This window comes from Bombina bombina, chromosome 2, assembly GCF_027579735.1.
Source record: "Bombina bombina isolate aBomBom1 chromosome 2, aBomBom1.pri, whole genome shotgun sequence".
Lineage (NCBI taxonomy): Eukaryota > Metazoa > Chordata > Amphibia > Anura > Bombinatoridae > Bombina > Bombina bombina.
In genome coordinates this window covers 229,169,357-229,196,680 of record NC_069500.1, presented here as the reverse complement: position 1 = coordinate 229,196,680, position 27,324 = coordinate 229,169,357, and the positions used below count along the sequence as shown (strand labels likewise).

At 40.6% G+C, this 27,324-nt stretch overlaps 1 protein-coding gene across 1 annotated transcript in view; it reads left to right on the top strand.

The window, feature by feature from the left end:
• MBLAC2 (metallo-beta-lactamase domain containing 2) overlaps nt 1-26,607 on the top strand; it is an 80,704-nt gene extending 54,097 nt beyond the window's left edge. The window contains exon 2 of the mRNA XM_053700471.1: nt 25,617-26,607. Coding sequence (XP_053556446.1) covers nt 25,617-26,002 — 386 coding nt within the window. The 3' untranslated portion in view covers nt 26,003-26,607. The remainder of the gene's footprint in view (nt 1-25,616) is intronic.
• Nucleotides 26,608-27,324: the final 717 nt, after the last annotated feature.

Here is a 27,324-nt window from a genome sequence, read left to right as displayed (position 1 = left end):
CACGGGACTTATGGCAAACGGTCCCTAAGGTGGAGGGAGCAGTTTCTACTTTAGCTAAGCGTACCACTATCCCGGTGGAGGATAGCTGTGCCTTTTCAGATCCAATGGATAAAAAGTTAGAGGGTTACCTTAAGAAAATGTTTGTTCAACAAGGTTTTATATTGCAACCCCTTGCATGCATTGCGCCGGTCACGGCTGCAGCGGCATTCTGGATTGAGTCTCTGGAAGACAACCTTAGTTCAGCTACTCTGGACGACATTACGGACAGGCTTAGAATCCTTAAGCTAGCTAATTCATTCATTTCGGAAGCCGTAGTACATTTAACTAAACTTACGGCTAAGAATTCCGGATTCGCCATTCAGGCGCGCAGAGCACTGTGGCTAAAATCCTGGTCAGCTGATGTAACTTCTAAGTCCAAATTACTTAATATACCTTTCAAAGGGCAGACCTTATTTGGGCCCGGTTTGAAAGAAATTATCGCTGACATTACAGGAGGTAAGGGCCACGCCCTGCCTCAAGACAGAGCCAAACCTAAGGCTAGACAGTCTAATTTTCGTTCCTTTCGGAATTTCAAAGCAGGAGCAGCATCAACTTCCACTGCTCCAAAACAAGAAGGATCTGTTGCTCGCTACAGACAAAGCTGGAGGCCTAACCAGTCTTGGAACAAGGGCAAGCAGGCCAGGAAACCTGCTGCTGCCCCTAAAACAGCATGAATTGAGGGCCCCCGATCCTGGATCGGATCTAGTGGGGGGCAGACTTTCTCTCTTCGCCCAGGCTTGGGCAAGAGATGTCCAGGACCCCTGGGCGCTAGAGATAATATCTCAGGGATACCTTCTGGACTTCAAATTCTCTCCTCCAAGAGAGAGATTTCATCTGTCAAGGTTGTCAACAAACCAAACAAAGAAAGAGGCGTTTCTACGCTGCGTACAAGAACTTTTGTTAATGGGAGTAATCCATCCAGTTCCACGGTCGGAACAGGGACAAGGGTTTTACTCAAATCTGTTTGTGGTTCCCAAAAAAGAGGGAACTTTCAGACCAATCCTGGATTTAAAGATCCTAAACAAATTCCTAAGAGTTCCATCGTTCAAAATGGAGACTATTCGGACAATTTTACCCGTGATCCAAAAGGGTCAGTACATGACCACAGTGGATTTAAAGGATGCTTACCTTCACATACCGATTCACAAAGATCATTACCGGTATCTAAGGTTTGCCTTCCTAGACAGGCATTACCAGTTTGTAGCTCTTCCATTCGGATTGGCTACAGCTCCAAGAATCTTCACAAAGGTTCTGGGTGCTCTTCTGGCGGTACTAAGACCGCGGGGAATCTCGGTAGCTCCGTACCTAGACGACATTCTGATACAAGCTTCAAGCTTTCAAACTGCCAAGTCTCATACAGAGTTAGTACTGGCTTTTCTAAGGTCACATGGATGGAAGGTGAACGAAAAGAAAAGTTCACTCGTTCCACTCACAAGAGTTCCCTTCCTGGGGACTCTTATAGATTCTGTAGAAATGAAGATTTACCTGACAGAGGACAGGTTAACAAGACTTCAAAGTGCTTGCCGCACCCTTCATTCCATTCAACACCCGTCAGTGGCTCAATGCATGGAGGTAATCGGCTTAATGGTAGCGGCAATGGACATAGTTCCCTTTGCTCGATTACACCTCAGACCACTGTAACTGCATGCTAAGTCAGTGGAATGGGGATTACTCAGATTTGTCCCCTTCTCTGAATCTGGATCAAGAGACCAGAAATTCTCTTCTATGGTGGCTTTCTCGGCCACATCTGTCCAGGGGGATGCCATTCAGCAGACCAGACTGGACAATTGTAACAACAGACGCCAGCCTTCTAGGTTGGGGTGCCGTCTGGAATTCTCTGAAAGCTCAGGGACAATGGAGTCAGGAGGAGAGTCTCCTGCCAATAAACATTCTGGAATTGAGAGCAGTTCTCAATGCCCTCCTGGCTTGGCCCCAGTTGACAACTCGGGGGTTCATCAGGTTTCAGTCGGACAACATCACGACGGTAGCTTACATCAACCATCAGGGAGGGACAAGAAGCTCCCTAGCAATGATGGAAGTATCAAAGATAATTCGCTGGGCAGAGTCTCACTCTTGCCACCTGTCAGCAATCCACATTCCGGGAGTGGAGAACTGGGAGGCGGATTTCTTAAGTCGTCAGACTTTTCATCCGGGGGAGTGGGAGCTTCATCCGGAGGTCTTTGCCCAAATACTTCGACGTTGGGGCAAACCAGAGATAGATCTCATGGCGTCTCGACAGAACGCCAAGCTTCCTCGTTACGGGTCCAGATCCAGGGATCCAGGAGCAGTCCTGATAGATGCCCTGACAGCACCTTGGGACTTCAGGATGGCTTACGTGTTTCCACCCTTCCCGATGCTTCCTCGATTGATTGCCAGAATCAAACAGGAGAGAGCATCAGTGATTCTAATAGCACCTGCATGGCCACGCAGGACTTGGTATGCAGACCTGGTGGACATGTCATCCTGTCCACCTTGGTCTCTACCTCTGAAACAGGATCTCCTGATACAGGGTCCTTTCAAACATCAAAATCTAACTTCTCTGAAGCTGACTGCTTGGAAATTGAACGCTTGATTTTATCAAGACGTGGGTTTTCTGAGTCAGTTATTGATACCTTAATACAGGCTAGGAAGCCTGTTACCAGAAGGATTTACCATAAGATATGGCGTAAATACCTATATTGGTGTGAATCCAAAGGTTACTCTTGGAGTAAGGTTAGGATTCCTAGGATATTGTCTTTTCTACAAGAAGGTTTAGAAAAGGGTTTATCTGCTAGTTCATTAAAGGGACAGATCTCAGCTCTGTCCATTCTGTTACACAAACGTCTGTCAGAAGTTCCAGACGTTTAGGCTTTTTGTCAGGCTTTGGCCAGGATTAAGCCTGTGTTTAAAACTGTTGCTCCGCCATGGAGCTTAAACCTTGTTCTTAACGTTTTACAGGGCGTTCCGTTTGAACCCCTTCATTCCATTGATATAAAGTTGTTATCTTGGAAAGTTCTATTTTTAATGGCTATTTCCTCGGCTCGAAGAGTCTCTGAGTTATCAGCCTTACATTGTGATTCTCCTTATTTGATTTTTCATTCGGATAAGGTAGTTCTGCGTACTAAACCTGGGTTTTTACCTAAGGTAGTCACTAACAGGAATATCAATCAAGAGATTGTTGTTCCTTCTTTGTGTCCAAATCCTTCTTCGAAGAAGGAACGTCTACTGCACAATCTGGACGTAGTTCGTGCCCTAAAATTTTACTTACAGGCAACTAAGGAATTTCGACAAACGTCTTCTCTGTTTGTCGTTTACTCTGGTCAGAGGAGAGGTCAAAAGGCTTCTGCTACCTCTCTTTCCTTTTGGCTTCGTAGCATAATACGTTTAGCTTATGAGACTGCTGGACAGCAGCCTCCTGAAAGAATTACAGCTCATTCTACTAGAGCTGTGGCTTCCACTTGGGCCTTCAAGAATGAGGCCTCTGTTGAACAGATTTGCAAGGCTGCAACTTGGTCTTCGCTTCATACTTTTTCCAAATTTTACAAATTTGACACTTTTGCTTCCTCGGAGGCTATTTTTGGGAGAAAGGTTCTTCAGGCAGTGGTTCCTTCTGTATAAAGAGCCTGCCTATCCCTCCCGTCATCCGTGTACTTTTGCTTTGGTATTGGTATCCCAGAAGTAATGATGACCCGTGGACTGATCACACTTAACAGAAGAAAACATAATTTATGCTTACCTGATAAATTCCTTTCTTCTGTAGTGTGATCAGTCCACGGCCCGCCCTGTTTTTTTAAGGCAGGTAAATATTTTTTAAATTATACTCCAGTCACCACTACACCCTTGGCTTCTCCTTTCTCGTTGGTCCTTGGTCGAATGACTGGGAGTGACGTAGAGGGGAGGAGCTATATGCAGCTCTGCTGGGTGAATCCTCTTGCACTTCCTGTTGGGGAGGAGTAATATCCCAGAAGTAATGATGACCCGTGGACTGATCACACTACAGAAGAAAGGAATTTATCAGGTAAGCATAAATTATGTTTTCTACATATATCTGATGGTATTTTGGTAAAAATAATTTTATATATATATACACACACACACACACACACACACACACAGAAACATAGACATTGAGAGCAGATAAGAGCCATAGGCCCAGCAAGTCTGCCCGATATTACCTAAAAGTATAAACTTATCTAGTTTGTAGGATAGCCTTATGCTTGTCCCAGGCATTTTTAAATTCCCTTATAAATAGATATGAATATCTATTTATAAATACATACCACATATTCTGCTATGTGCAGAACATTGGAATGTGAAATATTTACAATAAATACATAGTTTAATACCTTTAAATTGAATTTTGCATAAATATGCTTTTACATGTTTTCCTCTACTTGACTGCAAAGAGCTCCAATGCACACATATATATATATATATATATATATATATATATATATATATATATATATATATATATATATACATACATACACATACAGGTAGCCCTCAGTTTACGCCGGGGTTAGGTTCCAGAAGGAATGGTTGTAAATCAAAACCGTTGTAAATTGAAACCCAGTTTATAATGTAAGTCAATGGGAAGTGAGGGAGATAGGTTCCAGGCCCCTCTCAAAATTGTCATAAGTAACACCTAATACATTATTTTTAAAGCTTTGAAATGAAGACTTTAAATGCTAAACAGCATTATAAACCTAATAAAATAATCACACAACACAGACTTCACTTGCATTTTTCTGCAAACAGTTCTTTCTATGCATTCCAATCTGGACTGATTTATAGACAGGAAGATCGTGTTCCTTTGAAATCTGCTCGATAGCTCAGGTCTGGTTAAACTGAAATAATCTAAAGACTACTGCTCCATAACTTGTTCGCCTGCTCTAAGGCCGAGGACAGAAATCAACCCGATCGAATACAATCGGGTTGATTGACACCGAATCTGCAGGGGGCAGCATTGTACCAGCAGTTCACAAGAACTACTGGTGCAATAATAAATGCCGACAGCGTATTTATTGATGTGCAGCGGACATGATATGCTACATCGTATCATGTCCGCTTGAACTATCATAAATCTAGCCCAATGTCTTTAATAAAAAATTTAAAAGTACAAATGTTTGAGTGTTATTAGTTTCGTCTGAAACGTGTTTGTCTATGATTATAACTTAACATCAGAACACATAATATTATTAAAGGGCCACCCAAAATCTTTCTTTCATGATTCAGATAGAGAATACAAATTTAAACAACATTACAATTTACTTCTATTTATTTTGCTTCATTTTTTAGATAGCCTTAGTTGAAGAAAAAGCAATGCACATGGGTGAGCCAATCACACAAGGCTTCTATGTGCAGAAACCAATCAGCAGCTACTGAGCATATCTAGATATGCTTTTCAGCAAAGAATATCGAGATAATAAAACAAATTGGATAATAGAAGTAAATTAGAAAGCTGTTTAAAATTGATTTCTCTTTCTAAATCATGAAAGAAAAAATGTGGCTTTCATGTCCCTTTAATCAATGCAGAAATCCAGGTAAGGGTTCACAAACTTCCAACTGTATGTATGTATGTATAAAAAAAAGTGCAAAAAGGCGGCAGCACCAGTAAAAAAGTCTTTCTTTCTTTAGGACAAGAGAAAAAAAAAACACGACGTTTCAGGGCTCACCCATTAATCATGTGTACAATTTTTACAAGGCAGGTTCTCTCTATTTATACGCTTCAGGTGTATACATTCACAAGTGTATCTAACAAAAAAAAAATCACTACACATTGCCACCTACTGGTAGACAAGTAACATTTCATCTTATATTATTTATAGGAACATTCCTATTATTCCCTACATATTTATATTAAAATCGAATGGGATGGATTACAGATTCATATGTCTACTTAATTCACATATCACTTAGATCTATTTAGAGTGATGATACTTTGTATTTGCTGACTCTGCTTATTATACTGGCTAACAAAAAACCTCCGGTCTTTATTTTTACTCTTTTGGTCACTCCTTTTACAAGTATCATCAGGAAGCATTGGTATATTCTTAGGGAGTGTAATCCTCTTGTTACAGAATTTAAAGAATTCCCCATGCCCGCCTATAGAAGAGCACCATCTCTCAGGGATGCCCTTATCAGGAGTGATGTGGGTAATGCTAAATCCAGTAGAACAGGCTACATTACTAATAAGAACAAAGGTTTTTACCCCTGTTTGGGGTGTTTTAGCTGTGGTAATATGATCAAAGGTCGCCAGTTCACTCACCATCATATTGGGGCTAAGTTTGATATAAAAGATTACTACACTTGTAATTCGGATTTTATTATTTATCTAATTAAATGTCCTTGTGGTTTAATTTATATTGGCAAGCCCACTAGAATGGCTAGAGAACATATGAGCTAACACAAGTCCAACATTAGGAGGGGGGATGAGTAAGCCCCCGTCTCTAATCACTTTGTTAAGGCAGGTCACCAAATCTCCCAACTTAAGTTTCAAATAATAGAGAGGATAAAGAGACCCAGAAGGGGGGGGGGGATAGAGAGCTGATCTTAAAGAGATGGGAGGCTTTCTGGATTTTTAAACTGGATACCTTGCATCCTAGGGGTCTAAACAGGGACCTGGATTGGTCTTTGTTTTTATAAGGTTCTATCCCCTTTCTCTGCCAGCGATAGGATTGAGTTAACAGTGAACATATTATATAATATATATATAAATATGTAGGGAATAATAAGAATGTTCCAATAAATAATATAAGATGTAATGTTTTCTTGTCTACCAGTAGGTGGCGATATGTAGTGTAAGATACCCCTGTGAATGTATACACCTGAAGGTTATAAATAGAGTTGAACCTGCCTTGTAAAAATTGTACACATGATTAAGGGGTGAGCCCCGAAACATCATGTTTTTTTATTCTCTTGTCCTAAATAAAGAAATACTTCTTTACTGGTGCTGCTACCTTTTTGCACTTCTTTTGATCTTGTTGGGATCTGTTTCTATCCCTGTTTCTAACTATAAATAATGTGTATGTATATGGTCAATATTGCTTCAGACTTGAAAAAGACATTCTTCCAAAAGCTTGTCATCTTATAAATGTATAGTTAGACCAATAAAAAAAAGTATCATTGCTCAATGCAATACTCTTGTTATTTTGATATCTAAATCTCTGGACTAACACGGCTACTCCAATCAACGTGTGTGTGTGTGTATATATATATATATATATATATTTTAGGGCTGCACGATTAATCGCATATGCGATTTTAAACCGCGATTAACTGTCGCGATTTAAAAAACGTGAGGGTATGCAATTTTTAACCCCGCCCACTATGACGTCACTCAAGGATGCGCAATGCCTATGTAGGTAGTGTGAACAAAGTGTGCAATTGACAACATAACTGAAAATATTTCTCCCAGACCCAACACAGTGCGCGCTATTGGCAGCTCAGTGTAAATAACTCACTTTCCGTGAATCAGCCAGTTCCGTTCAGAGGGAAAGCTGCCCATAAGAAAGGTGAGATCTCACAGACTGCAGCTGCTTCACGTCCTATTGTGCCCCCAGTTTGAGACCTCTTTATGCTCCCATAGTTACCTTAACAGTCCGTGTCACTGCTGAACAGCACATATCTCTTAGATAGTTTTTTTTGCCCGTATGTTAATATGTGAAGTTCAGAAGTGTTGCCATGTGCTCCGCTATTTGAGGTAATTTATTGGTTGAATGAGTGGGGATAGAAGTTGTCCAATAAAAGTTGTTTTTCAATTATTTAAACCCCAAGTGTGGTATTTAGTGTGACAAAATAATGATTTTAGTTGAGCAGATTATTTTGGGTTAATGTGCGATAATTATATGGCAGTGTACTTTCTTATTGTTCAAGTTTTAAGAGCTGAGGCAGAAATAAAGGAGCAATGTAAAAAGACAGTCATCTTTGTGGAGATCACTGATCGGCACTAAAACCCACAAAATCTGTTTGCACTTATATTTTATTTAAAATAGTTTTGTTGCGTGTATTCTAATGCTCTCAGCCTGTATTGGTCAATGAGAAACAAATGTTTCAATGAAAAATAAAGGTGTTATAGTAATTAATAAGAAATATATATATATATTTATAAGAAAATCGTGATTAAATTGCAATCGCGTTTTTATTTTTTAAATTGCGTTTCCCCCCCCATATCGCACAGCCCTTATATATATATATATATATATATATATATATATATATTTCTCTTGTAAGATGTATCGAGTCCACGGATTCATCCTTTACTTGTGGGATATTCTCCTTCCCAACAGGAAGTGGCAAAGAGAGCACACAGCAGAGATGTCCATATAGCTCCCCCTCCAGCTCCACCCCCCAGTCATTCTCTTTGCCGGCTCTAAGCAATCGGAAGGGTAAAGTGAATGTGGTAAAAAAAAAATGTAGTTTTTATTTTCTACAAGCAAGATTTTGTTATTTTAAATGGTACCGGTGTGTACTATTTACTCTCTAGCAGAAAGGAGACGAAGATTTCTGCAGGGAGGAAGATGATTTTAGCATGTTGTAACTAAAATCCACTGCTGTTCCCATAAAGGACTGAGGAGTGCAAAAAAACTTCAGTTGGGGGGAACGGTTTGCAGGTTAGGCTGCAATAAGGTATGTTCAGTCTTTTTTTTTTTTCTAGACAAGACTGTGATAATGCTAGAGAAGACTGATAATATCCCCATGAGGGAAGGGTAAGCTGTATTCAGAGACTAAGGCCTAGATTTGGAGTTCGGCGGTAAAAGGGCTGTTAACGCTCCGCGGGTTTTTTTCTGGCCGCACCATAAATTTAACTCTGGTATCGAGAGTTCAAACAAATGCTGCGTTAGGCTCCAAAAAAGGAGCGTAGAGCATATTTACCGCAAATGCAACTCTCGATACCAGAGTTGCTTACGGACGCGGCCGGCATCAAAAACGTGCTCGTGCACGATTCTCCCATAGGAAACAATGGGGCTGTTTGAGCTGAAAAAAAACCTAACACCTGCAAAAAAGCAGCGTTCAGCTCTTAACGCAGCCCCATTGTTTCCTATGGGGAAACACTTCCTACGTCTGCACCTAACACTCTAACATGTACCTCGAGTCTAAACACCCCTAACCTTACACTTATTAACCCCTAATCTGCCGCCCCCGCTATCGCTGACCCCTGCATTACACTTTTAACCCCTAATCTGCCGCTCCGTAAACCGCCGCCACCTACGTTATCCCTATGTACCCCTAATCTGCTGCCCTAACATCGCCGACCCCTATGTTATATTTATTAACCCCTAATCTGCCCCCCACAACGTCGCCGACACCTGCCTACACTTATTAACCCCTAATCTGCCGAGCGGACCTGAGCGCTACTATAATAAAGTTATTAACCCCTAATCCGCCTCACTAACCCTATCATAAATAGTATTAACCCCTAATCTGCCCTCCCTAACATCGCCGACACCTACCTTCAATTATTAACCCCTAATCTGCCGACCGGAGCTCACCGCTATTCTAATAAATGTATTAACCCCTAAAGCTAAGTCTAACCCTAACACTAACACCCCCCTAAGTTAAATATAATTTTTATCTAACGAAATAAATTAACTCTTATTAAATAAATGATTCCTATTTAAAGCTAAATACTTACCTGTAAAATAAATCCTAATATAGCTACAATATAAATTATAATTATATTATAGCTATTTTAGGATTAATATTTATTTTACAGGCAACTTTGTAATTATTTTAACCAGGTACAATAGCTATTAAATAGTTAAGAACTATTTAATAGTTACCTAGTTAAAATAATAACAAATTTACCTGTAAAATAAATCCTAACCTAAGATATAATTAAACCTAACACTACCCTATCAATAAAATAATTAAATAAACTACCTACAATTACCTACAATTAACCTAACACTACACTATCAATAAATTAATTAAACACAATTGCTACAAATAAATAAAATTAAATAAACTATCTAAAGTACAAAAAATAAAAAAGAACTAAGTTACAGAAAATAATAAAATATTTACAAACATAAGAAAAATATTACAACAATTTTAAACTAATTACACCTACTCTAAGCCCCCTAATAAAATAACAAAGCCCCCCAAAATAAAAAATTCCCTACCCTATTCTAAAATACAAATATTACAAGCTCTTTTACCTTACCAGCCCTGAACAGGGCCCTTTGCGGGGCATGCCCCAAGAATTTCAGCTCTTTTGCCTGTAAAAAAAAACATACAATACCCCCCCCCCCAACATTACAACCCACCACCCACATACCCCTAATCTAACCCAAACCCCCCTTAAATAAACCTAACACTACCCCCCTGATGATCTTCCTACCTTGTCTTCACCATGCCAGGTTCACCGATCCGTCCTGGCTCCAAGATCTTCATCCAACCCAAGCGGGGGCTAGACATCCACTGAAGAAGTCCAGAAGAGGGTCCAAAGTCTTCCTCCTATCCGGCAAGAAGAGGACATCCGGACCGGCAAACATCTTCTCCAAGCGGCATCTTCTATCTTCTTCCATCCGATGACGACCGGCTCCATCTTGAAGACCTCCAGCGCGGATCCATCCTCTTCTTCCGACGACTAGACGACGAATGACGGTTCCTTTAAGGGACGTCATCCAAGATGGCGTCCCTCGAATTCCGATTGGCTGATAGGATTCTATCAGCCAATCGGAATTAAGGTAGGAATTTTCTGATTGGCTGATGGAATCAGCCAATCAGAATATAGTTCAATCCGATTGGCTGATCCAATCAGCCAATCAGATTGAGCTCGCATTCTATTGGCTGATCGGAACAGCCAATAGAATGCGAGCTCAATCTGATTGGCTGATTGGATCAGCCAATCGGATTGAACTATATTCTGATTGGCTGATTCCATCAGCCAATCAGAAAATTCCTACCTTAATTCCGATTGGCTGATAGAATCCTATCAGCCAATCGGAATTCGAGGGACGCCATCTTGGATGACGTCCCTTAAAGGAACCGTCATTCGTCGTCTAGTCGTCGGAAGAAGAGGATGGATCCGCGCTGGAGGTCTTCAAGATGGAGCCGGTCGTCATCGGATGGAAGAAGATAGAAGATGCCGCTTGGAGAAGATGTTTGCCGGTCCGGATGTCCTCTTCTTGCCGGATAGGAGGAAGACTTTGGACCCTCTTCTGGACTTCTTCAGTGGATGTCTAGCCCCCGCTTGGGTTGGATGAAGATCTTGGAGCCAGGACGGATCGGTGAACCTGGCATGGTGAAGACAAGGTAGGAAGATCATCAGGGGGGTAGTGTTAGGTTTATTTAAGGGGGGTTTGGGTTAGATTAGGGGTATGTGGGTGGTGGGTTGTAATGTTGGGGGGGGGGTATTGTATGTTTTTTTTTACAGGCAAAAGAGCTGAAATTCTTGGGGCATGCCCCGCAAAGGGCCCTGTTCAGGGCTGGTAAGGTAAAAGAGCTTGTAATATTTGTATTTTAGAATAGGGTAGGGAATTTTTTATTTTGGGGGGCTTTGTTATTTTATTAGGGGGCTTAGAGTAGGTGTAATTAGTTTAAAATTGTTGTAATATTTTTCTTATGTTTGTAAATATTTTATTATTTTCTGTAACTTAGTTCTTTTTTATTTTTTGTACTTTAGATAGTTTATTTAATTTTATTTATTTGTAGCAATTGTGTTTAATTAATTTATTGATAGTGTAGTGTTAGGTTAATTGTAGGTAATTGTAGGTAGTTTATTTAATTATTTTATTGATAGGGTAGTGTTAGGTTTAATTATATCTTAGGTTAGGATTTATTTTACAGGTAAATTTGTTATTATTTTAACTAGGTAACTATTAAATAGTTCTTAACTATTTAATAGCTATTGTACCTGGTTAAAATAATTACAAAGTTGCCTGTAAAATAAATATTAATCCTAAAATAGCTATAATATAATTATAATTTATATTGTAGCTATATTAGGATGTATTTTACAGGTAAGTATTTAGCTTTAAATAGGAATTATTTATTTAATAAGAGTTAATTTATTTCGTTAGATAAAAATTATATTTAACTTAGGGGGGTGTTAGTGTTAGGGTTAGACTTAGCTTTAGGGGTTAATACATTTATTAGAATAGCGGTGAGCTCCGGTCGGCAGATTAGGGGTTAATAATTGAAGGTAGGTGTCGGCGATGTTAGGGAGGGCAGATTAGGGGGTTAATACTATTTATGATAGGGTTAGTGAGGCGGATTAGGGGTTAATAACTTTATTATAGTAGCGCTCAGGTCCGCTCGGCAGATTAGGGGTTAATAAGTGTAGGTAGGTGTCGGCGACGTTGAGGGGGGCAGATTAGGGGTTAATAAATATAACATAGGGGTCGGCGATGTTAGGGGTAGCAGATTAGGGGTACATAGGGATAACGTAGGTGGCGGCGATTTGCGGTCGGAAGATTAGGGGTTAATTATTTTAAGTAGCTTGCGGCGACGTTGTGGGGGGCAAGTTAGGGGTTAATAGATATAATACAGGGGTCGGCGGTGTTAGGGGCAGCAGATTAGGGGTACATAAGTATAACGTAGGTGGCGGTCGGCAGATTAGGGGTTAAAATTTTTAATCGAGTGTCGGCGATGTGGGGGGACCTCGGTTTAGGGGTACATAGGTAGTTTATGGGTGTTAGTGTACTTTAGGGTACAGTAGTTAAGAGCTTTATAAACCGGCGTTAGCCAGAAAGCTCTTAACTCCTGCTATTTTCAGGCGGCTGGAATCTTGTCGTTAGAGCTCTAACGCTCACTGCAGAAACGACTCTAAATACCGGCGTTAGGAAGATCCCATTGAAAAGATAGGCTACGCAAATGGCATAGGGGGATCTGCGGTATGGAAAAGTCGCGGCTGTAAAGTGAGCGTTAGACCCTTTAATCACTGACTCCAAATACCAGCGGGCGGCCAAAACCAGCGTTAGGAGCCTCTAACGCTGGTTTTGACGGCTACCGCCGAACTCTAAATCTAGGCCAAAGTATGGAATTTCAAGCTTACATAACAGGGCTAGTTTATGCTGGTTGACACTACTTTCAAGACAAACGGTTTTTATTAAAATTATCGTTTTTCTCTTGTTAAGTGTATCCAGTCCACGGATCATCCATTACTTGTGGGATATTCTCCTTCCCAACAGGAAGTTGCAAGAGGATCACCCACAGCAGAGCTGCTATATAGCTCCTCCCCTCACTGCCATATCCAGTCATTCTCTTGCAACTCTCAACAAAGATGGACGTAGTAAGAGGACAGTGGTGTATTATAGTTAGTTTTTTAACTTCAATCAAAAGTTTGTTATTTTTAAATGGTACCGGAGTGTACTGTTTCATCTCAGGCAGCATTAGAAGAAGAATCTGCCTGTGATTTCTATGATCTTAGCAGAAGTAACTAAGATCCACTGCCGTTCTCACATATTCTGAGGAGTGAGGTAACTTCAGAGGGGGAATGGCGTGCAGGTTTTCCTGCAATAAGGTATGTGCAGTTAACATATTTCTAGGGATCGAATTTGCTAGAAAAATGCTGCTGATACCGGATTAATGTAAGTTAAGCCTTAAATGCATTGATAGCGACTGGTATCAGGCTTATTAACAGAGATACATACTCTTATAAAAGTGCAATATAAAACGTTTGCTGGCATGTTTAATAGTTTTTATATATGCTTGGTGATAAAACTTATTGGGGCCTAGTTTTTTTCCACATGGCTGGCTTGATTTTTGCCTAGAAACAGTTTCCTGAGGCTTTCCACTGTTGTAATATGAGTGGGAAGGGCCTATTTTAGTGCTTTTCTCTGCAGCTAAAAATACTGACAGAGACATTCAGCTTCCCTCTGCATGATACAGAAGCCTTTTGAGCCTCTGAAGGGCTCAAAAGGCTTCAAAAGTCGTGTTTGAGGAGGGTAACAACCACAGTAGACTGTGGCAGTTGTTGTGACTTTGTTTAAAAAACGTTTTTGTCATTTATTATTCCGTTTTTGTTATTAAGGGGTTAATCATCCATTTGCAATTTGTTACATACACTGTAAAAATTTTGTTAGTGTAACTGCCTTTTTTCACTGTTATTTAAAATTTTGTCAAAATTTGTTTCTCTTAAAGGCACAGTAACGTTTTTTATATTGCTTGTTAACTTGCTTTAAAGTGTTTTCCAAGCTTGCTAGTCTCATTGCTAGTCTGTACAAACATGTCTGAAACAGAGGATACTTGTTCATTATGTTTAAAAGCCATGGTGGAGCCCCATAGGAGAATGTGTACTAAATGTATTGATTTCACCTTAAACAGTAAAGATCAGTCTTTGGGGCCTAGTTATCAAGCCGTCAACCTCAAATACGCTGGAATTCCGCAGCGTATTTGTGGTGAGGCTGATTCGCCTTAGTTATCAAAGGCTCGAGACCGGCAAAAGTAGAATTTTGTGACGTCACTACAGATGTTCCGCACACAAGTGCGGCACAATCTCACTACTTTTGCTAGTTATCAAATGACTAGCAGGTACGCTCGGCACTTTTACGGCCCAGCGTACCTGGTTTTCAAACCGCCACCCCTGGAGGCGGCGGATCCCATAGGAATCAATGGGAGTCTGACCATACCGAAAGTACAAGTTTGCTGCTGACAGACATCCCATTGATTTCTATGGGAGCTGTCTACACCTAACACCCTAACATGTACCCCGAGTCTAAACACCATTAATCTGCCCCCCCTACACCGCCGCAACTAAATAAAGTTATTACCCCCTAAACCGCCGCTCCCGGAGCCCACCACAAGCTACTCTATACATATTAACCCCTAAACCTCCGCTCCCGGAGCCCACCGCAACTATAATAAATGTATTAACCCCTAAACCGCCGCTCCCTGAACCCGCCGCAACCTATATTAAATGTATTAACCCCTATCCTGCCCCCCCTACACCGTCGCCACCTATAATAAATGTATTAACCCCTAATCTGCCCCCCCTACACCGTCGCCACCTATAATAAATTTATTAACCCCTAATCTGCCCCCCCTACACCGTTGCCACCTATAATAAATTTATTAACCCCTATCCTGCCCCCCACTACGCCGCCACCACTGTAATAAAATTATTAACCCCTAAACCTAAGTCTAACACTAACCCTAACGCCCCCCTAACTTAAATATTAATTAAATAAATCTAAATAATATTTTTATTATTAACTAAATTAATCCTATTTAAAACTAAATACTTACCTATAAAATAAACCCTAATATAGCTACAATACAAATAATAATTATATTCTAGCTATCTTAGGATTTATTTTTATTTTACAGGCAACTTTCAATTTATTTTAACTAGGTACAATAGCTATTAAATAGTTATTAACTATTTAATAGTTACCTAGCTAAAATAAACTGAAATTCACCTGTAAAATAAATCCTAACCTAAGTTACAATTACACCTAACACTACACTATACTTTAATAAATTATTCCTATTTAAAACTAAATACTTACCTGTAAAATAAACCCTAATATAGCTACAATATAAAAAATAATTATATTGTAGCTATCTTAGGATTTATATTTATTTTACAGGTAACTTTGTATTTATTTTAGCTAGGTAGAATAGTTATTAAATAGTTATTAACTATTTAATAACTACCTAGCTAAAAGAAATACAAAATTACCTGTAAAATAAATTCTTACCTAAGTTACAATTAAACCTAATACTACACTATCATTAAATTAATTAAATAAACTACCTACAAATAACTACAATTAAATACAATTACATAAACTAACTAAAGTACAAAAAAATAAAAAAAGCTAAGTTACAAAAAATAAAAAAATAAGTTACAAACATTTTAAAAATATTACAACAATTTTAAGCTACTTACACCTAATCTAAGCCCCCTAATAAAATAACAAACCCCCCAAAATAAAAAAATGCCCTACCCTATTCTAAATTAAATAAAGTTCAAAGCTCTTTTACCTTACCAGCCCTTAAAAGGGCCATTTGTGGGGGCATGCCCCAAAAAGTTCAGCTCTTTTGCCTGTAAAAGAAAAATAGAACCCCCCCCCAACATTAAAACCCACCACCCACATACCCCTAATCTAACCCAAACCCCCCTTACAAAAACCTAACACTAATCCCCTGAAGATCATCCTACCTTGAGTCGTCTTCACTCAGCCGAGCAGCGATGGAACCGAAGTGGACATCCGGAGCGGAAGAAGTTAATCCTCCAAGCGGCGCTGAAGAAATCTTCCATCCGATGAAGTCATCATCCAGGCGGCGCTGAAGAAATCTTCCATCCGGGCGATGTCATCTTCCAAGAGGCGCTGAAGAGGTCTTCTATCCGGGCGATGTCATCTTCCAAGCCGGGTCTTGAATCTTCCTACCACCGACGCGGAACCTCCTTCTTCACCGACGGACTACGACGAATGAAGGCTCCTTTAAGGGACGTCATCCAAGATGGCGTCCCCTCAATTCCGATTGGCTGATAGGATTCTATCAGCCAATCGGAATTAAGATAGGAAAAATCTGATTGGCTGATGGAATCAGCCAATCAGATTGAGCTCGCATTCTATTGGCTGATCGGAACAGCCAATAGAATGCGAGCTCAATCTGATTGGCTGATTTTTCCTATCTTAATTCCGATTGGCTGATAGAATCCTATCAGCCAATCGGAATTGAGGGGACGCCATCTTGGATGACGTCCCTTAAAGGAGCCTTCATTCTTCGTAGTCCGTCGGTGAAGAAGGAGGTTCCGCGTCGGCGGAAGGAAGATTCAAGACCCGGCTTGGAAGATGACATCGCCCGGATAGAAGACCTCTTCAGCGCCTCTTGGAAGAAGACATCGCCCGGATGGAAGATTTCTTCAGCGCCGCCTGGATGATGACTTCATCGGATGGAAGATTTCTTCAGCGCCGCTTGGAGGATTAACTTCTTCCGCTCCGGATGTCCACTTCGGTTCCATCGCTGCTCGGCTGAGTGAAGACGACTCAAGGTAGGATGATCTTCAGGGGATTAGTGTTAGGTTTTTGTAAGGGGGCTTTGGGTTAGATTAGGGGTATGTGGGTGGTGGGTTTTAATGTTGGGGGGTTGTATTTTTCTTTTACAGGCAAAAGAGCTGAACTTTTTGGGGCATGCCCCCACAAATGGCCCTTTTAAGGGCTGGTAAGGTAAAAGAGCTTTGAACTTTATTTAATTTAGAATAGGGTAGGGCATTTTTTTATTTTGGGGGGGTTTGTTATTTTATTAGGGGGCTTAGATTAGGTGTAAGTAGCTTAAAATTGTTGTAATATTTTTAAAATGTTTGTAACTTATTTTTTTATTTTTTGTAACTTAGCTTTTTTTATTTTTTGTACTTTAGTTAGTTTATGTAATTGTATTTAATTGTAGTTATTTGTAGGTAGTTTATTTAATTAATTTAATGATAGTGTAGTATTAGGTTTAATTGTAACTTAGGTTAGGATTTATTTTACAGGTAATTTTGTATTTCTTTTAGCTAGGTAGTTATTAAATAGTTAATAACTATTTAATAACTATTCTAACTAGCTAAAAGAAATACAAAGTTACCTGTAAAATAAATATAAATCCTAAGATAGCTACAATATAATTATTATTTATATTGTAGCTATCTTAGGGTTTATTTTACAGGTAAGTATTTAGTTTTAAATAGGAATAATTTATTAAAGTATAGTGTAGTGTTAGGTGTAATTATAGGTTAGGATTTATTTTACAGGTAAATTTCAGTTTATTTTAGCTAGGTAAGCTATTAAATAGTTAATAACTATTTAATAGCTATTGTACCTAGTTAAAATAAATTGAAAGTTGCCTGTAAAATAAAAATAAATCCTAAGATAGCTAGAATATAATTATTATTTATATTGTAGCTATATTAGGGTTTATTTTAAAGGTAAGTATTTAGTTTTAAATAGGATTAATTTAGTTAATAATAGAAATATTATTTAGATTTATTTAATTAATATTTAAGTTAGGGGGGTGTTAGGGTTAGGGTTAGACTTAGGTTTAGGGGTTAATAATTTTATTACAGTGGCGGCGGCGTAGTGGGGGGCAGGATAAGGGTTAATAAATTTAATATAGGTGGCGACGGTGTAGGGGGGGCAGATTAGGGGTTAATAAATTTAATATAGGTTGCGGCGGGTTCAGGGAGCGGCGGTTTAGGGGTTAAACTATTTATTTAGTTGCGGCGAGGTGCGGGATCAGCAGGATAGGGGTTAATAACTTTATTATAGAGGGCGACGGTGTAGGGGGGGCAGGATAGGGGTTACTAGGTATAATGTAGGTGGCAGCGGTGTCCGGGAGCGGCGGTTTAGGGGTTAATACATTTATCAGAGTTGCGGCAGGGTCTAGGAGCGGCGGTTTAGGGGTTAATACATTTATAAGACTTGCGGCAGAGTCTAGGAGCGGCGGTTTAGGGGTTAGTAACTTTATTGAGTTGCGGGAGGCTCCGGGGGCGCCGGTATAGGGATAGAACAGTGTAGTTTAGTGTGAGTGCTTAGTGACAGGCTAGCAATAAAGCTGGGAAAAAGCCGAAGAGCAGCGAGATCGGATGAGTGAAAACTCTCACAGTCCGCTGCTCATCGCCCCGCGGCTTTTTGACAGCTTTATTTGATAACTTAGGCGAACTTATTCAAGGTCCGCGGCGGCGAAGGTAGGCGAGCTTAGGCGGGCGTATTGGGCCGGCGAAGGCAGAAAAGTAGACGGCTTGATAACTACCCCCCTATATCTATAAAAGAATTGTCACCAGAGGGGTCTGTCGAGGGGGAAGTTATGCCGACTAACTCTCCCCACGTGTCGGAACCTTCGCCTCCCGCTCAAGGGACGCACGCTAATATGGCGCCAAGTACATCAGGGACGCCCATAGCGATTACTTTGCAGGACATGGCTGCAATCATGAATAATACCCTGTCAGAGGTATTATCCAGATTGCCTGAATTGAGAGGCAAGCGCGATAGCTCTGGGGTTAGACGAGATACAGAGCACGTAGATGCTGTAAGAGCCATGTCTGATACTGCGTCACAATATGCAGAACCTGAGGACGGAGAGCTTCAGTCTGTGGGTGACGTCTCTGAATCGGGGAGACCTGATTCAGAGATTTCTAATTTTAAATTTAAGCTTGAGAACCTCCGTGTATTGCTTGGGGAGGTATTAGCTGCTCTGAATGACTGTGACACAATTGCAGTGCCAGAGAAATTGTGTAGGCTGGATAAATACTATGCAGTGCCGGTGAGTACTGATGTTTTTCCAATACCTAAAAAGGCTTACAGAAATTATTAGTAAGGAGTGGGATAGGCCCGGTGTGCCCTTTTCCCCACCTCCTATATTTAGAAAAATGTTTCCAATAGATGCCACTACACGGGACTTATGGCAGACAGTCCCTAAGGTGGAGGGAGCAGTTTCTACTTTAGCAAAGCGTACCACTATCCCGGTTGAGGACAGTTGTGCTTTTTCAGATCCAATGGATAAAAAATTAGAGGGTTACCTTAAGAAAATGTTTATTCAACAAGGTTTTATTTTACAGCCCCTTGCATGCATTGCGCCTGTCACTGCTGCGGCGGCATTCTGGTTTGAGGCCCTGGAAGAGGCCATCCATACAGCTCCATTGACTGAAATTGTTGACAAGCTTAGAACTCTTAAGCTAGCTAACTCATTTGTTTCTGATGCCATTGTTCATTTGACTAAACTAACGGCTAAGAATTTCCGGATTCGCCATCCAGGCGCGTAGGGCGCTATGGCTCAAATCCTGGTCAGCTGATGTGACTTCAAAGTCTAAATTACTCAACATTGCTTTCAAGGGGCAGACCTTATTCGGGCCTGGTTTGAAAGAAATTATTGCTGACATTACTGGAGGTAAGGGTCATACCCTTCCTCAGGACAGGGCCAAATCAAGGGCCAAACAGTCTAATTTTCGTGCCTTTCGAAATTTCAAGGCAGGTGCAGCATCAACTTCCTCTGCTTCAAAACAAGAGGGAACTTTTGCTCAATCCAAGCAGGCCTGGAAACCTAACCAGTCCTGGAACAAGGGCAAGCAGGCCAGAAAGCCTGCTGCTGCCTCTAAGACAGCATGAAGGAGCGGCCCCCTATCCGACAACGGATCTAGTAGGGGGCAGACTCTCTCTCTTCGCCCAGGCGTGGGCAAGAGATGTTCAGGATCCCTGGGCGTTGGAGATCATATCTCAGGGATATCTTCTGGACTTCAAAGCTTCTCCTCCACAAGGGAGATTTCACCTTTCAAGATTATCTGCAAACCAGATAAAGAAAGAGGCATTCCTAAGCTGCGTACAAGATCTCCTTGTAATGGGAGTGATCCATCCAGTTCCGCGGACGGAACAAGGACAGGGGTTTTATTCAAATCTGTTTGTGGTTCCCAAAAAAGAGGGAACCTTCAGACCAATTTTGGATTTAAAGATCCTAAACAAATTCCTCAGAGTTCCGTCATTCAAGATGGAAACTATTCGACCCATTTTACCCATGATCCAAGAGGGTCAGTAGTGGACTTAAAGGATGCCTACCTTCACATTCCGATTCACAAGAATCATCATCAGTTCCTGAGGTTTGCCTTTCTAGACAGGCATTACCAATTTGTAGCTCTTCCATTCGGGTTGGCTACAGCCCCAAGAATTTTTACAAAGGTTCTGGGCTCACTTCTGGCGGTCCTAAGACTGCGAGGCATAGCGGTGGCTCCTTACCTGGACGACATCCTGATACAGGCGTCAAGCTTTCAAATTGCCAAATCTCATACAGAGATAGTTCTGGCATTCCTGAGGTCGCATGGGTGGAAAGTGAACGAAGAAAAGAGTTCTCTATCTCCTCTCACAAGGGTTTCCTTCTTAGGGACTCTAATTGATTCTGTAGAAATGAAAATTTACCTGACTGAGTCCAGGTTATCAAAACTTCTAAATGCTTGCCGTGTTCTTCACTCCATTCCGCGCCCCACGGTGGCTCAGTGCATGGAAGTAATCAGCTTAATGGTAGCGGCGATGGACATAGTGCCATTCGCGCGCCTGCATCTCAGACCGCTGCAATTATGCATGCTCAGTCAGTGGAATGGGGATTACACAGATTTGTCCACTAAATCTGGATCAGGAAACCAGAGATTCTCTTCTCTGGTGGTTATCTCGGGCCCATCTGTCCAAGGGTATGACCTTTCGCAGACCAGATTGGACAATTGTAACAACAGATGCCAGCCTTCTAGGTTGGGGTGCAGTCTGGAACTCCCTGAAGGCTCAGGGTTCATGGACTCAGGAGGAGAAACTCCTCCCAATAAATATTCTGGAGTTAAGAGCAATATTCAATGCTCTTCTGGCTTGGCCTCAGCTAGCAACACTGAGGTTCATCATATTTCATTCGGACAACATCACGACTGTGGCTTACATCAACCATCAAGGGGGAACCAGGAGTTCCCTAGCGATGTCAGAAGTCTCCAAGATAATTCGCTGGGCAGAGACTCACTCTTGCCACCTGTCAGCGATCCATATCCCAGGTGTAGAGAACTGGGAGGCGGATTTTCTAAGTCGTCAGACTTTTCATCCGGGGGAATGGGAACTCCATCCGGAGGTGTTTGCTCAATTGGTTCTCCGTTGGGGCAAACCAGAATTGGATCTCATGGCGTCTCGCCAGAACGCCAAGCTTCCTTGTTACGGATCCAGGTCCAGGGACCCAGAAGCGGCACTGATAGATGCTCTAGCAGCGCCTTGGTTCTTCAACCTGGCTTATGTGTTTCCACCGTTTCCTCTGCTCCCTCGTCTGATTGCCAAAATCAAACAGGAAAGAGCATCGGTGATATTGATAGCGCCTGCGTGGCCACGCAGGACCTGGTGTGCAGACCTAGTGGACATGTCATCCTTTCCACCATGGACTCTGCCTCTGAGACAAGACCTTCTAATACAAGGTCCTTTTAATCATCCAAATCTACTTTCTCTGAGACTGACTGCATGGAGATTGAACGCTTGATCCTATCAAAGCGTGGCTTCTCCGAGTCAGTAATTGATACCTTAATACAGGCACGAAAGCCTGTCACCAGGAAAATTTACCACAAGATATGGCGTAAATATCTTCATTGGTGTGAATCCAATAATTACTCATGGAGTAGGGTTAGGATTCCTAGGATATTGTCCTTCCTCCAAGAGGGTTTGGACAAAGGATTATCAGCTAGTTCTTTAAAGGGACAGATTTCTGCTCTGTCTATTCTTTTACACAAGCGTCTGGCAGAAGTTCCAGACGTTCAGGCATTTTGTCAGGCTTTAGTTAGAATTAAGCCTGTGTTTAAACCTGTTGCTCCTCCATGGAGCTTAAACTTGGTTCTTAAAGTTCTTCATTCTATTGATATCAAACTTCTTTCATGGAAAGTTCTTTTTCTGTTGGCTATTTCCTCGGCTCGAAGAGTCTCGGAGTTATCTGCCTTACATTGTGATTCTCCTTATCTGATCTTTCATTTGAGATAAAGTTGTTCTGCGTACAAAACCTGGGTTTTTACCTAAGGTGGTTTCTAACAAGAATATCAATCAAGAGATTGTTGTTCCATCATTATGTCCTAATCCTTCTTCAAAGAAGGAACGTCTTTTGCATAATCTAGAAGTAGTCCGTGCCTTGAAGTTTTACTTACAGGCTACTAAAGATTTTCGCCAAACATCTAACCTGTTTGTTGTTTACTCTGGACAGAGGAGAGGTCAGAAGGCCTCGGCAACCTCTCTTTCTTTTTGGCTTCGGAGTATAATCCGTTTAGCCTATGAGACTGCTGGACAGCAGCCTCCTGAAAGGATTACAGCTCATTCTACTAGAGCTGTGGCTTCCACCTGGGCCTTTAAAAATGAGGCCTCTGTTGAACAGATTTGCAAGGCTGCAACTTGGTCTTCGCTTCATACCTTTTCCAAATTTTCCAAATTTGATACTTTTGCTTCTTCGGAGGCTGTTTTTGGGAGAAAGGTTCTACAGGCAGTGGTTCCTTCCGTTTAAGTTCCTGCCTTGTCCCTCCCATCATCCGTGTACTTTAGCTTTGGTATTGGTATCCCACAAGTAATGGATGATCCGTGGACTGGATACACTTAACAAGAGAAAACATAATTTATGCTTACCTGATAAATTTATTTCTCTTGTAGTGTATCCAGTCCACGGCCCGCCCTGTCCTTTTCAGGCAGGTCTAAATTTTAATTAAACTACAGTCACCACTGCACCCTATGGTTTCTCCTTTCTCGGCTTGTTTCGGTCGAATGACTGGATATGGCAGTGAGGGGAGGAGCTATATAGCAGCTCTGCTGTGGGTGATCCTCTTGCAACTTCCTGTTGGGAAGGAGAATAAGCTCTGCTGTGGGTGATCCTCTTGCAACTTCCTGTTGGGAAGGAGAATATCCCACAAGTAATGGATTATCCGTGGACTGGATACACTACAAGAGAAATAAATTTATCAGGTAAGCATAAATTATTTTTTTTGAGACATTTTGAAGGTTCCTTTGGGAGAAAGGTTTTACAAGCAGTGGTGCCTTCCGTTTAAGGTACCTGTCTTGTTCCCTCCCTTCATCCGTGTCCTAAAGCTTTGGTATTGGTATCCCACAAGTAAAGGATGAATCCGTGGACTCGATACATCTTACAAGAGAAAACAGAATTTATGCTTACCTGATAAATTACTTTCTCTTGTGATGTATCGAGTCCACGGCCCGCCCTGGCTATTAAGTCAGGTAGCTTTTTTGTTTTAACTACAGTTACCACTGCACCCTATGGTTTCTCCTTTTTTCTTCCTAACCTTCGGTCGAATGACTTGGGGGTGGAGCTGGAGGGGGAGCTATATGGACAGCTCTGCTGTGTGCTCTCTTTGCCACTTCCTGTTGGGAAGAAGAATATCCCACAAGTAAAGGATGAATCCGTGGACTCGATACATCACAAGAGAAAGTAATTTATCAGGTAAGCATAAATTCTGTTATGTGTGTGTGTGTGTATATATATAATGTATCTCTATGTTAAAGACCTTGCCTGCCTTTTTTTTCTAACACCTGAGAGCTCATATCTTTGAGCCTTTATAACTTTTTTGTGCAATATTTTTTTTTTATATAATTTTTATCAGATGGTGTTATTTTGAGTGTAACTATACTTTTGTAATGTATTTTTTATCTGTTTTGTGCTACTTTTATGTTTTGCGAAACAGTTAACCAGAGCTCTGAAGTCAGGGTAATCATTCTAGCATAAATCGTGATTGCGCTATAGTGTTTACTTTCAACTTCAACTTGTAATACCAGCGGTAAACCAGACAAGCACAAACTGCCGCAAAAAAAAACCCTTATTGCCCGGGCGCTTCACTTGTAATGTAGCCCAATGTGTGTGTCTAGGTATATTTCTATTTTCCCCTAGAAAATTTCTGTTGACACCCATACCTGTGAGTTCAGCTTAAAAGGACATGTAACCCAACATTTTTCTTTCATGATTCAGATAGCGCATAACATTTTAAACAACTTTCCAATATACAGTACATCTATTTTCCAATTTGCTTCATTTTCTTGTTCTTTTGGTATCCTTTGTTAGAAGAGCAACAGTACACTACTGGAAGCTAGCTGAACATGTTTGGTGAGCCAATGACAGGAGGAATATGTGTCTATCCACCAATCACCAGCTAGCTTCCATTAGTGCATTGCTGCTCTTGAGGATTTTAAGAAAGCCAAGTAAATTAGATAATAGAAGAACGCTGGAAAGTTGTTTAAAATTGTTCTATCTGAATCATGAAAGTTTAATTTTGAGTTTACTCTCCCTTTAAGTTTTAATTTATGAGATGATTTCAACAGAACAATTTTTTGATGTGTTTATAAATATAATTAAGTTATTGTCAGTCCATAATATTCAGCCCCCAGAGTAACAATTTGGCAGTCATTACCACACATAATATTGTGATTAACCCCTTGACTGTCAGTATCACAAAACAGTGAGTACCCCCCTTAGATGTCTGTAAACTGCATGTCTACCGGTTATACATAGGATTTATGATATTTCTTTGGAGACAGCTGCCTAGTTCTATCAGCGAACCTATTGCTCTCTTATTGGTTTTCTTATGTAAGGTTCCATATTATGCGAGTGCACATGGGGATGGAAACAAAGAGCTGACGCAACAGCTGGGCTCTTGCATGTAAATATAGAAGTGGCTACACATGCCACAGAGGAGGCAAGAGTGCTGCAGTAAAGTTACAGTCTGGCCTCAAACAGTGGTCCCAGAGAAACCAACATAACTAGCCCTAGTCTGTATAGGAGTCAGTAGGCAGGCATTGTGTGTGCCCTTGTTTAGATTTGTTGACACTTTAAAACAGAGGTATAGTTTCATTATGACCTGGATATGATGATTATATAATTTCCTCTTTATCTCACTATATAATTCCAGCTTGGTTGTTTGGGAGGTAATACTAGCAGGAATGGGAGGGGTATATATGAGAATGGGAGCACCCAAAAACAGAAATGACAATTATATATACATGTAGTTAAGCTGAGCCTTTTTTTTTTTAATAAATAGTATTGAAAGTCTTTTATATTTACAGTTGGATTATATATAGTAATTAATAAATATAGTTTTGAAAGCTAATAACTAACATGTAAATGTATTTCTTCTGTAATATTAGTAATTATTAACTCACATTTGGGTTGTTATTTTGCAGGTGACATAATCAGTCTTGGAGATAGACAACTGACAGTGATGCATATGCCGGGTCACTCAAGAGGCAGCATCTGCTTACATGACAGAGAGAGGAAGATTCTCTTCAGTGGAGATGTGGCATATGATGGCTCAATGATCGATTGGCTTCCTTACAGTAGTATCGCAGACTATGTCAGATCCTGTGAACGACTCAAGGATCTGGTTAACAAAGGCCTTGTGGAGAAAGTGCTTCCAGGGCATTTCAATACTTTTGGGTCCGAAAGGCTTCATCATTTAGCCACCAACTATATATCTAATGCTGGAGTGTGTCACAAAGTTTCAACCTGTGCAGTGAGATCTGTCGCAGGGTTAGCTCTCCGTGTAACCAATTCTAGAAGAACAACTTAGTTTTGCCCCATGCTAAAAACCTGAAAACAAAAAAAAAGGATTGCTATGCAAAAATGTGAATGAAACTGAACATCGTAACGGGTTACTAAGAAAATAAGAACACAAGTAAGCTCCTTGTGTACTTCATGGAAACACACTTGATACCTCTTTATTTTTTTTAATGAGTTAACTACTTGTGGCAGCAGAATTGTTCTTGTGCAGTTCCTATGTCAGTGGGCCAATGAGGATTCAGGGAAAAAAACTAAGTCAAAATTGAAAGACTACATTATGTTTTATAGTATTACTTAGAGCCTTAGGGGCAGATTTAGCAAAGGTCGAGCAGACATGATTCTTTGTAGCAAATCATGTCCGCTGGACCTCGCTAGATGCCGACAGTGTAACATTGCACAAGCAATTCTGTTGAAATGCTTATGCAATGCCCCTCCCTATACTCACTTTTGTTGCCAACGGTTTGGACATTAATGGCTGTGTGTTGAGTTATTTTGAGGGGACAGCAAATTTACACTATTATACAGGCTGTACACTCACTACTTTACATTGTAGCAAAGTGTCATTTCGTCAGTGTTGTCACATGAAAAGATTATAATAAAATATTTACAAAAATGTGAGGGGTGTACTCACTTTTGTGAGATACTGTATAAAGCTTTTATGAATCATTTCCTGAAATTAGTGGTATGTATAAATGCTGGCCCCTTTTATCTGCCAATTCATAAAACGTGCTTCATACTTGGCCACTGAGACATTTTGAGTAAAAGGTAGGGGATTATTGCTTATACATAAAGGGACACAAAACCATTTTGATTAAATTGTGTGTCCCCTAAATAAAATGTGGAAAGGTAAAGTGATGGTAAACTCCTTGAGATTTTTATATAAATTGTGTAGCAATGCTTAATGAAACAACTTTGCAGTATACTCTGTTTAAAAAAGGTTTAGACTTGGCTGATATGTCTTTCTATAGCAACACAACAGAAATGTCTTGTAATTACAAGGTGTTTACTGTCCCTTTTAATACTCAATAATGAGACATAAGTCTCTTAGGACTAGTATACAAGGGGCGCGCTAATTATCATTCCTGCGCTAATTGCGCTCAACGTTGGCATTTTTTGCGTGCGTCAGATACCATGCGTATTACAATTTGAAGGTAAAATGTTTTTGCTTGGGCGCTAACCTGTGTGCAAAAATCCGAAGATAGAATATCGTGACTGCATTAACATATTCTCCCATAGACTCCAATGGCGTGCAAAAAGTGTGTGTGGGGAAACTAACATACTCGCGCACAAACCCAATCTCATTTTCTCAAGTGCGCTAACCCGACATGAAAT